Source organism: Rhinopithecus roxellana, chromosome 11 (genome assembly GCF_007565055.1).
Source record: "Rhinopithecus roxellana isolate Shanxi Qingling chromosome 11, ASM756505v1, whole genome shotgun sequence".
Lineage (NCBI taxonomy): Eukaryota > Metazoa > Chordata > Mammalia > Primates > Cercopithecidae > Rhinopithecus > Rhinopithecus roxellana.
Genome location: NC_044559.1, coordinates 64,369,173 through 64,383,843, shown reverse-complemented (window position 1 = coordinate 64,383,843; position 14,671 = coordinate 64,369,173). Strand labels below are relative to the sequence as shown.

At 36.9% G+C, this 14,671-nt stretch overlaps 1 protein-coding gene across 4 annotated transcripts in view; it reads right to left on the bottom strand.

Annotated features, from left to right (window-relative positions):
* Positions 1-14,671, bottom strand: part of KIF20B (kinesin family member 20B) — a 70,983-nt gene that overhangs the window by 19,011 nt on the left and 37,301 nt on the right. For all 4 annotated transcript variants that reach the window (XM_010380452.2, XM_030941348.1, XM_030941347.1 and 1 more), the window contains exons 21-25: positions 14,231-14,369; positions 8,765-8,884; positions 6,767-6,827; positions 1,753-1,878; positions 540-664 (exon numbers count right to left, since the gene is read on the bottom strand). In XM_010380452.2, the coding sequence (XP_010378754.2) occupies positions 540-664; positions 1,753-1,878; positions 6,767-6,827; positions 8,765-8,884; positions 14,231-14,369 (571 nt within the window). The remainder of the gene's footprint in view (positions 1-539; positions 665-1,752; positions 1,879-6,766; positions 6,828-8,764; positions 8,885-14,230; positions 14,370-14,671) is intronic.

The following is a 14,671-nucleotide window of genomic DNA, read 5'->3' as shown; positions in this document are numbered from 1 at the left end:
TGGTACATCCTATGAAAAAAAGTTTCCCCCATATGTTGTATGTTAAAGCTGAACAAGAAAAAAAAAACACACACAATAGAATATCTTCTATATAGTATAGTTTATATGTATGTCAGTGTTCAGATATACAGTTCTATTCCAATTTAATAATTAAACTTTGAAGAGATTTACAGTAATCAAAATAATTCTCCTGATGGTCATTTTCTCCACAGCAGTATTTGATGAGTAAGAAGTTTAAGGAGTAGAAAAATGGGCACAAGGACATTGGAAGCAGTGGTCTGAGAATTATACATGTAAAATATAAAACTGAGGACCCAATCACTATATTTCACTGGCACTTAATAGGTTGTATCTTGGAATTTCTTCCTCATATCATTTCAATGTGCCCTGAAAAGTTATATTTACATATTAACATTTGCCAGGTATTATTTCACCCATATCTAAGTTAATTACAAAATATAAAATACTGAATTCTCCTCTTATTAGAAATATAATAAAGACAGATACATACAAACATAAAAACATATATAAAGTCATACCTGTAACTCATCTTGAAGATTACTGAGCTTTCCAAGCACATCTGTGTTGTCCTCATGTTCTTTATTTGACCTTTGACTGTTTTTGGTTTCCAAATCATTGCACTTTTCCTTCCATTTTTCCAATTCTGATTTGAAGACATAAAATTATGTTTTAAAGCATATGCAAAAGTTATACCATGTAGAGATACACTTGACATGGGCTGCAGACACAAATCAGTAGAGCCCAGATAAAGAACACAGACCAAGATGGAACTGAGGCTATCCTACAGTTTAACTTTTAGGAGTTCTTACTAAATTCTTAGTGAAGAGGAACTACAGGGACTTCTCAGGAATCCAATGAATAGTATTCACAGTATAGTATAATAAATTCATTGTCAACCTTATTATATAGAAAACTTCATGCAGTTCTCAAGAAAAAAGTTTCCCATGTCCATGAAAGTGGCTAGAAAAGTATGAAGTCACATAGACTCACTGTCCTCATCTTCATCACAATTTCATTCACCAAAATACAGTTATAAAAGAGTTTTAGGGTTTACAAAGTACTATTACATTTTTTCATCTCATCTGATCTTGACAAGAATAATGTACAATATGAATCTTCAAGTCAGATGATTTTATGTGCAACAGTATATATGGCATTATCATCATCAACCACATTTTACAGATGAGGAAAATTAGGCTGAGTATGCACAAGTACCCTGTCAAGGTTATATATAAAATGGCATAGACAATTTCTTAATTCTAAATTTCTTGCCCTTTCTACAAAAATCACACATAACTTTTTTATTTGTAAATGTTCTATTTTTCCATATACTCTAGAAAAACTCTGATGGTATTCTGAAAGCAATGAAATCAAAGTATTTATTGAGATCAACATACAAGATAATGCTAAAAGCCCGACAAAGGCGAAACTCAGTTCAAAGCGTACTCTCAACATCTAGGGAACATTGCAAGTTATCATCCATAACTTGCAATTTATAATTCGTAAGTTATCATAGGACTGTCCTTACTCCTTCTTTACTGCATATAATTTTACTGAAACAATTTTCATCACAGTGGAAAATGACAAGTAATAGGACATTCAAAAAACACCAAATACTTTTCCATTATGAATCGCTGTAAATACATACTACTTTAACAAGGGAAGCAATCTAGGAAAATTTTTTTTTAATGAAAAAGTGTATTTAGAGAAATGTATGCAATCTTGTTTTACCTGTGGCCAGCCTTTCAACTTCCTCTAATTTAGCCTCAAGCACTTGATCTTGTTCTACCTGAGTTTGTTCCTGTTCTTCTAGTGTCATTCGCATGTCTTCAATTATTTTCTCTTTAATATTTAGATCTAAAAATTGGGGGAGAACACTTTTAGAAATTAATAGCCTCTAAATATCCAATTTTTCTTAAGTTCTTCTAAAATTAAAATACATTTTTATTAACTGTAATAGAATATTAGTTCCATATAGGCAGAAACTTTGTCTTATTCATTGCTATATCCTCAATGTCTCAACAGTACTGTTATATATGACATACTAAATATATATTTGGTGTAAAAATGGATGCTTGGATGACTGCAAGAGTGGATGAATGGAAAAAAGTTTTTTCAGGTAAACTTAACAATTTCTAATACAATTAAACTATTCCAATATAACTATTACTATAAACATAAATCTTAGGATTTAGGGGGAAAAAACATTATTTGGCAAAATATTTATTTTCAGTGTTAATATTCTCCAACCAAACTAAAACCTTTACCTGCTAAAACTAAAAAAGCTCAATCCCAATTTGAACTATTTTTTTAATCTCAAGTAGTTACTTTTTCTAGAAAAATATTCAAACATTTATTTCTATCTTAAATTTTTATTTAAAACCAGCTCCTCAGAAATAGCTTTTGAAAAGCTAGTATTAACAGCCTTCCTAAAAGTGTTTCTGGCCCTTGAAGAATGACTACAGCAATTACTTGTAAGTAACTCTATATTAACCCTGTCTGAGGAAACAGATAAAGAGGGAAGATCAGTTTGTCGCCTCTGGTGATGGCACACAGTAGCAGGGCTCATTTCAGAGAACTCTTAGCAACTATTACTGATGTCAGAGGTGATAAAAGTTATAAATGCATAGCTCACTCTCAGGCTGCTTTTAGTAACACAAATACCCAAAGATGGCTCCCTCAAAGTGCACATAAAGCAAAGGTAAAACAAACTAAACAGTAAGAGAAAACTGTATGAGCAGTTTTTAGTATTTTTCCATTGATGCAGGCTTTCAGGTATGCTAGTAAAACTGAATTCCTAGTATTAAAGTCACCTTCATATTATCATATAAATCTTTTTTTCAAAAAGCATGATTTTCAAATATATTCATATTACACAATTAATTATAATTTTATTCAAATAATCCCCTCCCTCTTACACTTTGCATTTTTGACTCTAAACAGAGGACTAGAAAAATAATTTACAAATCTAGTTATCAATTAAAAAATTTCCAGAACACCAATGATAACCTCACTAATGGCTAGTCAACTATTATTTGAAAGCTAGCAAACTACAGCAGTAAAGGCAAAAAGATAATTATTTAATCAGCCATTGACTCCAGTAATTTACATTTTATTTCAGGAAAGAACCCCAAAATAAACAACTGATAAAATGGAAAATAAAGCAAAGTAAAGAAGTCTGAGATAGATATCTCATCATAGCTATCTAAAGATATTATCTAAGGAAAGCTATGAGCAATCATAGTGAAATAAATGACTACTAAATGAACAAGCAATCAAGTGCTGCACATTCAGCACTTGCTTACCATCCCCAAGAAAATTAAAAATATGTTTACCCAAAAACTTGCATATAAATGTTCATAAAAGCCAAAAGTGGAAACAACCCAAATGTCTATCAACTGATACATAAAATGTGGAATATTATTCAGCCATAGCAAGGAATAAAGTACTGATACATACACAATATGGATGAAACTTGGAAACATTATTCTAAGTAAAAGAGTCAAACACAAAAGGCCATATATTGTATGAACTGACTTAACATGAAATGTCCATAATAGGCAAATTCATACAGACAGAAAGTAGATTCGAGGCTGATAGGAGCTGGAGGGAAGAGGTAAATGGGGTATGATGGCTGATAGGTACAGGGTTTCTTTTTGAAGTGACAAAAAAAGTCACTTTTGTTCACAAAAAAAGTGAACATTTTTGTCACTTTATGTTACTATAAACATACAGTAATTAGATAGTGGTGATGGTTGTACAATTTTGTGAATAGAAAGTACTAAAGCCCACTACACTGTATACCTTTAAAAGGTAAATTTTATGTTATATGTATTAGATCTCCATTGTTTAATAATTCAATATTAAAGACAGGTAAGTGAAAGGCACTCCGTAAATAAATAGAAATCTAGAAGGCAGGGAAAGCCTTAAAAGTTAAAGACATAGTTTTGTTTGTTGTCTGTTTGTAGAGAAATGTCTCATACGCAACTAAAATCATAGGAGCATTTTCTCTCTAACGGAGAAAATAAATAAAAAAAAGATGATGACATCTTAATCAGGAAAGCTGCCAGAGTAGCTGAGACTCACTCTGAGAGAAAGGTGGTAAGTAGTACATAATAGATCATAAAAGCTGAGACAAGAGAATTTCAAAAGGTGGGAGGAGCTACAGATTACCTTGATATTTAGAAAAAATACACATACAATAAATACTACTTTATAAACATAAATGAGGAAAAGAAGAGTGTACAATAACATCCAAACAATAAAAATAAAAAGGAGGGATTGCAAAATGCTGACAGATTTTAACATATGTAGGTTACAAGTGACTTAGAAGCATAGAAAAGGTGGAAGTTGGCCGGGCGCGGTGGCTCAAGCCTGTAATCCCAGCACTTTGGGAGGCCGAGACGGGCGGATCACGAGGTCAGGAGATCGAGACCATCCTGGCTAACACGGTGAAACCCCGTCTCTACTAAAAAATACAAAAAACTAGCCGGGCGAGGTGGCCGAGGTGGCGGCGCCTGTAGTCCCAGCTACCCGGGAGGCTGAGACAGGAGAATGGCGTGAACCCGGGAGGCGGAGCTTGCAGTGAGCTGAGATCCGGCCACAGCACTCCAGCCTGGGTGACAGAGCGAGACTCCGTCTCAAAAAAAAAAAAAAAAAAAAAAAAAAAAAAAAAAAGAAAAGGTGGAAGTCAGATTAAAATAGTCACAGTAGGCCTATGCCATACTTCTTCGTATTTGGCAAAGAAAACAAAAGTTAAAATATGATAAAAACTGTAGGGCAACCTAGTCCAAGGGTAGACTTTTCCAGAATATCTAAGATGTGTCCACATTCGCCAACAGGGACAAGGAGCCAGAGTAAAGGGGAATCCTAAAAGAGAGCTATGAACTATTTCCTATGAAATAGGAGATGTTTAGGGTGACAAGGCCTAAGAAAGGCAGAAAACAGTACTGTGTGCAGAGATATATTTTCACATCCAAGTTATCCATCCAAGTTAACCCCACCAATGTACAAGTCAGCTAAATAAGTAATAACCTGGTTGTCTTACCCTTTCTTTTGTTGCCCAAGTACAAATAACATGGATTAGTAAAGAGAGTCTGAGACTTAAGAGTGAAGCACACCTGGGTTCAAATCCTAGTTCTCTCACTCACAGAACAAAGAAGTTAAGGGGTAATGAGGAGGAAAGGAGTCTGTATCATTTTAATAACAGAAATATGTATCATCTATAAAAGAAAGTCTGTGGCCGGGCGCGGTGGCTCACGCCTGTAATCGCAGCACTTTGGGAGGCCGAGGTGGGTGGATCACCTGAGGTCAAGAGTTCAAGACTAGCCTGGCCAACATGGCAAAACCCCATCTCTACTAAAAATACAAAAATTAGCCAGGCATGGTGGCCGGTGCTTGTAATCCCAGCGACTCGGGAGGCTGAGGCAAGAGAATCACCTGAACCAGGAAGGCGGAGTTTGCAGTGAGCTGAGATTGTGCCACTGCATCCAGCCTGGACGATAAGAGTGAATCTCCATCTCAAAAAAAAAAAAAAAAAGTAATTTTGCAATATTTCAAGCAACAAATCAATACAATCTGAGTAAGAAAAGCGTAACTCATAATTCGGCACCTAGGATTTGAATATAAATTACTAAGCAGCTTTTTAAAACTTCTTTAAATACACATTTTCATTTTAAAGATACTTTATTTGAAGTTTATTCTTTACACAATTTTGTCCAGAAATCTACACCATTCATTGTGACCTATATAAAACTTTGGCTTTATTTTTCACAAAATACTGGCCATTACAAGAAATCAACGTTGCTTTGACTATTTATTTTAATTTTCTAAGAATAAGCTTTAAGTTAATAAATTATTCATTAGTATCACTACTTTTCTCCTTTAATAAAGCTGCATCTTACGTTGCCCTCACTTCACTTCAGAATTTTCAAAGGAAATGTTAATCAATTGTCATTGCAACTACCTATTTTGTAATCATTTTAGTACTGGAAGTGATACGGGAGGCAGGCAGGGAAGTGCTGGGTACAGAAAGGCAGGGTCCCTGGCGAGGGCTCCACCTTCAGGCCTGTGCCCACAGACCTAAGTGAGGATAGGCACTCCTGTTTTCACACCCAAGTGTTGCATTTTCCAAGACCACCCTGGCACATACACAAGCAGCTGAACTTCTAGAGGAACACACTGGCAGAAGAACACACCAGCAGATACCAGCAGATGCTGGCAGGCCATCTACTGTGAGACGACACGGAATTCAGTTAGGGACAGTCAGAGGAGAGTCCGGCCGCCCAAGGGAAGACCACCTTCCCGCTCCATCCCCTTCTGGCTCCCCATACATCCGCAGAGAGCTACCTCCACTCAATAAAACCTTGCACTCATTCTCCACACCCACATGTGATCCGATTTTTCCAGTACACTAGAGCAAGAATCCCGGGATACAGAAAGCCCTCTGTCCTTGAGATAAGGCAGAGGGTCTAACTGAGCTGATTAACACAAGCCACCTGTGGATGGCTAGGCTGAAAAAACACCCTGTAACACACACCCACTGGGGCTTCAGGAGCTGTAAACACTCAACCCTAGATGCTGCCATGGGGTCGGAGCCCACACTCAAGACCTGCCCGTCTGCATGCTCCCCCGCTAGGGGTTTGAGCTGCAGGGCACCAATGAAGCAAGCCATAACCCCATCGCATGCCCTGCAAGGGGAATAAGGGAAATTTTCCCGTTCCAGAAGTACAAACTTGTTCCTGACCTTTGCATGCTCTCTCATACTGTTGTATAGCTTCTTCGACTTTCTGATTATTTAACTGCTCCTACAAATTGAGAGAATATGAATTAAATGCAAATTAACTTAAGAACACAATATTTAACAGTGGATCTTGAAAACAGGGTCCAATATTAAGTTTGAAATCAGTCTCCTATATAGCTGGTATACCAGCTGGTACCAGTCTTCCAACTTTCTTTCATCTTGGAGAAAAGGGTAGGGTGAGTAGCAAGGGAAAGAAGAAGTAGAGATTGCAGTGAGCTGAGATTGCAGTGAGCCAAGATCACGTCACTGCACTCCAGCCTGGTGACAGAGCGAGACTCGGTCTCAAAAAATAAAAATAAAAATAAATTTAAAACCACTTTATACTTATTATTATATATTTTTTTGAGATGGAGTCTCCCTCTGTCGCCCAGGATGGAGCGCAGTGGCACAATCTCAGTTCACTGCAACCTTCACCTCCCGGGTTCAAGCGATTCTCCTGCCTCAGCCTCCTGAGTAGCTGGGATTACAGGGACGTGCTGCCATGCCCAGCTCATTTTTGTATTTCTAGTAGAGATGGGGTTTCACCATTTTGGTCACGCTGGTCTCGATCTCCTGACCTTGTGATCCATCTGCCTTGGCTTCACAAAGTGCTGGGATTACAGGCGTGAGCCACTGCACCCGGCCTATACTTTTAATCTAAGTTATGACCCAGTTATTTTACTTACTCAACATTTTAGGTAAATATTTTCTTACAAACCACAAAAATCTGAAACAAGGGAAAATGAAGTTCTACTGTGTATTTAACATAGAAGGAACAAGAAAAACCATTAAAAGATTCCTCATTGGTAAACTTAAACTCAAAATGAAGGAAAAAAAGAGCTCTCCACCCCTTTTACCTAGAAAGTATCTGCAGGATTGGAAAAAAATAAGCTTTAAGAGGCAAGATTAAATTATGGGGACCAGATATCCTACACTTCTAGTTTTAACTTACCATGTAACTCAAACTTCACCCCCAATCTTATCTAATGTCACCACTATCTCCTCACTTTGTAAGTCTTAAGAGTGAATCATTACAGAACATGGAATTCTAGGATCCTATTGTTATAGAATGCTTTATTACGATTATATTCAGTTAAGAATTAAAATCATGTATTTATACCTGAATATCCATTAGTTTGCTTCATTTAAAAGCAAACATGAAAATAATATAACAAATTATATTTTTTATTGTTGCCTCATCCATTTGGTTGATAACAAGCAAAAAATAACCATATACAATAAAGGGATTTTGCCTTTTAAGTATCATTTTTAAAAGGAATTTGCTGTAAGACCTGGACTACTTCTGGTTTTTTGCATTTTATTTCAAAACAATTTTAGCTTTGCAAGAGTTCCAAAGAACTTAGCTTCCCCTAATGTTATCATATTACACTACCATGGTACATTTGTCAAAAATCAAGAAATTAACATTGGTATACTACTATTAATTACACTCCAGACTTCACCATCGTTCCCCAGTCTTTACTTGTCTTTAATGACTCTGACACTTTATACTTCATACTGGTCAAGCAGTAGAACATCCTCAATTTGGGTTTGTCTGATGTTTTCTCATGAAGAGATTAAGGTTATAAATTTAGGGAAAGAATACTAAAGAGGGGATGTGTCCTTCTGGTCACATCAAACTAGGAAGCACATAGCATCAATATGACTAATGGTAAAGTTATTCTTAAACACTTGGTTAAAGTGGTATTTGCTAGGTTTCTTCACTATGAAGTTATTACTTTTTCTTTTCCATACTCTATTTGCTAGAAGAGAGTCACTACTGACCTACTTAATTTTATCTTTTTTTTTTTCTTTTTTGCCTATTTAATTTTAAATAATTTATTTCTAGATTCTAGAAAAAGTCAAAACAGGATGTTATTAAAAACAAACTTGTACATTTTTGAACACTAAAATATACCAAGAGAATGCATTTAACCCATCTTTAAAAACAAAACTGTTTACCTTGAGTTGCTGAATGGTTCGCTGTTTCATATCTAGTTCCTGAGAACACTGGTTTTTCTTTTTCTCCAGTTCATTAATTTTAATCCTCAGTAATTTCTCCTCGTCACGCATTACAGATACCTACAAAATAATGTTTATAAAACAAATGGAATATTTTGAAAATACCAATTGCTTTTTGTTATTTAAAATTCACGGCAACTATGTTCAAAGTTCACATCCTTTAAAGCCTAAAAGAAAAATGACAGATTCTAATATACTACAAATCAAACACACTATAGCTTTAAATTATTAGAAAATGTTTTAATACTCTAATGAAGAATGCATATGAAAAACTCAATTTCTCGTTCCATTATTTTAAGAATCTCAAACTTTGTAAGTTCTCTCAAAAAAGAATCATAACATCTGTACATAATATGAAAATAATTACCAAGGAAAAATCAATAAAGATATTCTGAGGGAAAAATATTGATTCAAATTTCCACAGTTTACTGAGTAATATAATCCAGGAATACAAGAAATACTTTAAAAGCTAATAAGGACACGCAGAGAAGAAAACAAAACAATCACAAAATCAAAAGGTACCCACGCAAGTGAAGGTCAATTGATTTCTGCTGTTGCCAGTAATCTAATTCCATAAACATAGGGAAATCGAGGTACTATGGACTAATAAATAATTCCTCACCCAAAAAAGCTAATATAGGTACATCCTTATACCAGTTTCCATCATACCAACCCTCTCTAAAACTTTTCAGTACATCTTGCCAGGATTTCCGGAGGGAAGTTATCTAACTGGGAGCAGAGCCTTCTCTTCTATTCCTTTGTGGAGCTTTACTGCCAAAACTCCATTTTCACACCCACTAAAGAGCTCAAAAATGGAAGGAAATTAAATGAAAAGATGCCCCATAAAAAGCATGGAGAAGGCCAGGTGCGGTGGCTCACGCCTGTAATCCCAGCACTCTGGGAGGCGGAGGCGAGTGATCACGTGGTCAGGAGATCGAGACCATCCTAGGCTAACACAGTGAAATTCAGTCTCTACTAAAAATACAAAAAACATCAGCTGGGCATGGTGGCATGTGCCTTTAGTCCCAGCCACTGAGGAGACTGAGGCAGGAGAATCGCTTGAACCCGGGAGGCCAAGGTTGCAGTGAGCTGAGATCATGCCACTGCACTCCAGCCTGGGCGACAGAGTGAGACTCTGCCCCCCCACCCCCCAAAAAAGGCATGAAGATGCCCTTATTATAGTCAGAGTGGTATGGTTTCAGGGTATTCTTACATTAAGCTTTATGTTCCAATAATACATACATGATAATCACATATTCACAATATTTGCTTTTTTGTTTAAAAATATGAGGCTTCAAGTAATAAACACCATCTTCATCAACTATATAACTAATAATAATAGAGGCTATGTGCTGCACAAAGATGCATGTAAGGACTGCCTCAGTTTCCATTCTGGCTCTAGCACTTATTACTGAGTGAACTCAGACAAGTCATATTAAGACTAAGACAAGTGAACTTAGACAAGGACAAGTTCCCCCTTATCCACAGGGGATATGTTTCAAGATCTCCAGTGGATACCTGGAACATTGGATAGTATTTCAAGATCCCCAATGGACAGTATTGAACCCAGATGCCATCAATCGAAACACATTTCTGTTTGCATCCTCCACCCACAAATTTAATGCCTTTTCCATCTTAGTTAAGAAATTATCATGAATTGTGGCCATAACTTTTGCAGTGAAGTACACCAGCAAAACATAAATTTCTTTTTCCTTCTTTGCAATTTCACAGATGGAAGATTTGTTCTTACCATAGATCTTAGCAATCACAGATTACAATTTTTTTTTCTTTATTTATTAAGTTAAGAACTTTTACCTTTTCATTTAAAGGAAGCCCTTTACAACAACGTTTTGGCTTATCTGAATTGCCAGCATCACTACTTTTGCATGTTGGGACCATTATTTTTTTTTTTTTTTTTTTTGAGACGGAGTCTCGCTCTGTCGCCCAGGCTGGAGTGCAGTGGCCGGATCTCAGCTCACTGCAAGCTCCGCCTCCCGGGTTCACGCCATTCTCCTGCCTCAGCCTCCCGAGTAGCTGGGACTACAGGCGCCCGCCAGGTCGCCCGGCTAGTTTTTTGTATTTTTAGTAGAGACGGGGTTTCACCATGTTAGCCAGGATGGTCTCGATCTCCTGACCTCGTGATCCGCCCGTCTCGGCCTCCCAAAGTGCTGGGATTACAGGCTTGAGCCACCGCGCCCGGCCAAGGGACCATTATTAAGTAAAATAAAAGTTACTTGAGCACAAATACTGTCCCTGATACCATGACAGGTGATCTGATAATTGAGATGACTAAGTGATTAACAGGTAGCACAAACAATGTGGATATGCTAGGCAAAGGGATAATTCCAACTCCAGGCAGGACAGGATAGCACAAGCTTTTGACCCACTACTCAGAATGACCTGGAATTGAACTGTTTATTACTGGAATTTCTATTTAGTATTTTCAGCCCATGGTTGGCCACAGGTAACTGAAACCACAGAAAGCAAAACTGCCAGTAAAGGGAGACTACCGTATCTCTCAATGTCTGTTTTCTTATCAACAAAACGGAAGTTAAAAACAGTGTCTATACCCCAAATTGTGTGAGGATTAAGATAATTTGTCAACTCAGCATAGTAGCTGGCCTAGACTAAATTGCTACAATTATTATCATTGGCTTTAAAACTACACATTTGAGAAATAGAAAATACTCTTAATACCTATTACTAGAGTAATGTTAAATAGTCACCTATACGAGGGGGGATCCCCAACCTCCTGGTCACAGACAAGTACTTATCCATAGTTTGTTAGGAACTGGGTCACACAGCAGGAGGTGAGCGGCAGGCAAGGGAGTGAAGCTTCATCTGTACTTACAGCCACTCCCCATCGCTCACATTACTGCCTGAGCTCTGCCTCCTATCAGATCAACAGAGGCAACAGATTCTCATAGGAGCGCAAACCCTATTGTGAACTCTGCATGCGATGAACCTAGGTTGCGCACACCTTTTGAGAATCTAATGCCTGCTGATCTGCCACTGTCTCCCATCACCCCCAGATGGGACCGTCTATTTGCAGGAAAACAAGCTCAGGACTCCCACTGATTCTACATTATGGTGAATTGTATAATTGTCTCATTATATATTACAACGTAATAATAATATAAAGTGTGCAATAACTGTAATGTGTTTGAATCATCCTTAAAGTAACCCCCACCCCGGTCCATGGAAAAACTGTCTTCCACAAAACCGATCGTTGGTACTGAAAAGGCTGGGGACCACTATCTATACAATAAAACATTACTTGAAAACAGATACCTCTATAAGTAGCAATGCAAAAAGACTTTAATAATACAATAAACTTAAAAGTAGCTAGGGCATGGTGGCACACCCGTAGTCCCAGCTACTAGGGAGGCGGAGATGGGAGGATCACTTGAGCCCAGGAGTTCAAAGTTACAGTGAGCTATTATCACGCCACTGCACTCCAGATTGGGTGACAGAGTAAGATCTCGTCTCAAAACAAAATAAATAAACTTAGAAAAAAGAGCCCCCTTTTTATCACACCTGAATTTATGCTAATGAATAGCTTAAGGGTAGGGCTACTCACCAAAAGACCAAAAATGATAAGAGAGTTGGAAATTTCAGTCCCACCCACCAACCCCTGTGGAAGAGAGCAGGATTGGAGATTGAGTCATGAAAACTATTGTACAGTGAGGTTCAGAGAGCACCCCACGTGGTGAGCACATTGACATCTTGGGAGGGTGGTACAGCCAGAGAAGGCACAGAAGCTCTGCACCACCCTCCATCCCCCTTAATTTGTCCTGTGCATCCCTTCTATTTGTCTGTTCTTGAGTTATATTCTTTATAATAAACCAGTAAATTTTTTAAAAAATAAATACAAAATAAAAACTATATACTCTTTAAAAAAAAAAAGGACAGCACAATTAAAATGAACAAATGACTTCACAGAGGAGAAACTGGGATAGACAAATAGCAAACAGAAATATGAATAGAAGCTGTACTTCATTAGCAATCAAAAAAATACAAATTAAAACTACCATGAGATAACCTTTCATATCCTCTGACCCAGTAATTCCCCACTTAGTATATAAACTTTTGCATATGTGTACCAAGAGCATATAGAAGATATTCGCACTATTGCTATGGGCAAAAAAATAATAAACCATCTAAATGGTCATCAGCAAAAGACGAAATAAATTACGGTAAGTTACACAACAGAATACTATGCAGAGGTGAAAATGATTAATTATGACTACAAAATAAATCAGTCTCAGAAATATGTGAAAAATAAAAGTCTGAGAAGAAAACACTGTTTAGAGATTAAAAACCAATATGGTGAAATTATATTTTTTAAAGTTTAGATAAACACAACATTCAGTAGTCACTTTTATAGTGGCAGAAACAGCATTTGTTGTATTAATATTTGTCAGATCATACACATTTAAGTATTCTTTAGTAACTACCTCAAAGTAAAAAAAAAAAAAAAAGTGTTCCAATCTTTAGAGAAGGTCTAAGTACAACAGAAAATGAAGTGGTCATAAAAGAAAAAGGGAAAGAGGGAGAAGTGCAGAAAAAGAAACTGGTAACATTTGATGCCATGAAGGTAAACTTGACAGCTCGAAGGAGTGGGAAGTATTTCTTTCTCATTGTATACATCTTATTATATTTCAAATTTGGAATAATGTGATTGCATTCCCTATTTAAAAATTAAATTATAATAAAAACTAAAAATACATACTGCACATTCTCCTAAGTACTATCTGTAAACAAAAGTTGCTTTCCACTTTTTTGTAAGGACTTACATTTAGCAATTCTTTTTTTTTTTTTTTTTTTTTTTTTTGAGACGGAGTCTCGCTCTGTCGCCCAGGCTGGAGTGCAGTGGCCGGATCTCAGCTCACTGCAAGCTCCGCCTCCCAGGTTTACGCCATTCTCCTGCCTCAGCCTCCGCCTCCCAGGTTTACGCCATTCTCCTGCCTCAGCCTCCGGAGTAGCTGGGACTACAGGCGTCCGCCACCTCGCCCGGCTAGTTTTTTGTATTTTTTAGTAGAGACGGGGTTTCACCATTGTTAGCCAGGATGGTCTCGATCTCCTGACCTCGTGATCCGCCCATCTCGGCCTCTCAAAGTGCTGGGATTACAGGCTTGAGCCACCGCGCCCGACCACATTTAGCAATTCTTAAAGAAGAAAAAGACTCATCTTTCATAAGGCACGTATTTCTCTTAATGTTGGACATTCTTCAGCTTGTTTAAATCAGCTAAATTTTCTCTTGTGAAGTAACTGTTCTCGTAATTTTAAGAAAAATTATGAAGTGGATAAATGTTCTATTCAATCCTAAGATTAATGTCTAAGTTTGATATATAAGGAAAACAATCTTTATCATAAACTGGCCACATAACTTTTCAAATAATCTACCTCTTTTTGTACTTGGTCAATCTGCTTTTTGGCATCAGTCAGTTTCTCTTTCAGCTCAGCATAATCTTCTTCCTTCCTCTGAAGATCTGCTTTCAGATGCTGGGTACAAGCAGAGCTTGCAGAGAGTTCCTCTTTCAATCTAAAAAATACAAATCACTTTTCTATGGTAACATTATTAACTACTTAGGACCACACATGTGAAATGGTAACAATCTTTACATAATTACATCCTTTCACAAATTTGGAATATCCAAACTATGAATGAGTTCTTCAGAAAAGATTTCATATGATTTTTATAAGCTGATCTTTTCATATAACCTATGGTCCAAAGGTTTATATGGACAAAGTTCAAGTTCTTCACTCATCAAACATAATACACTTTACCAGATTAAGTATGACCATCTAATTTTTTTAAAGATGCATAGCAAAATAAATGCTTTG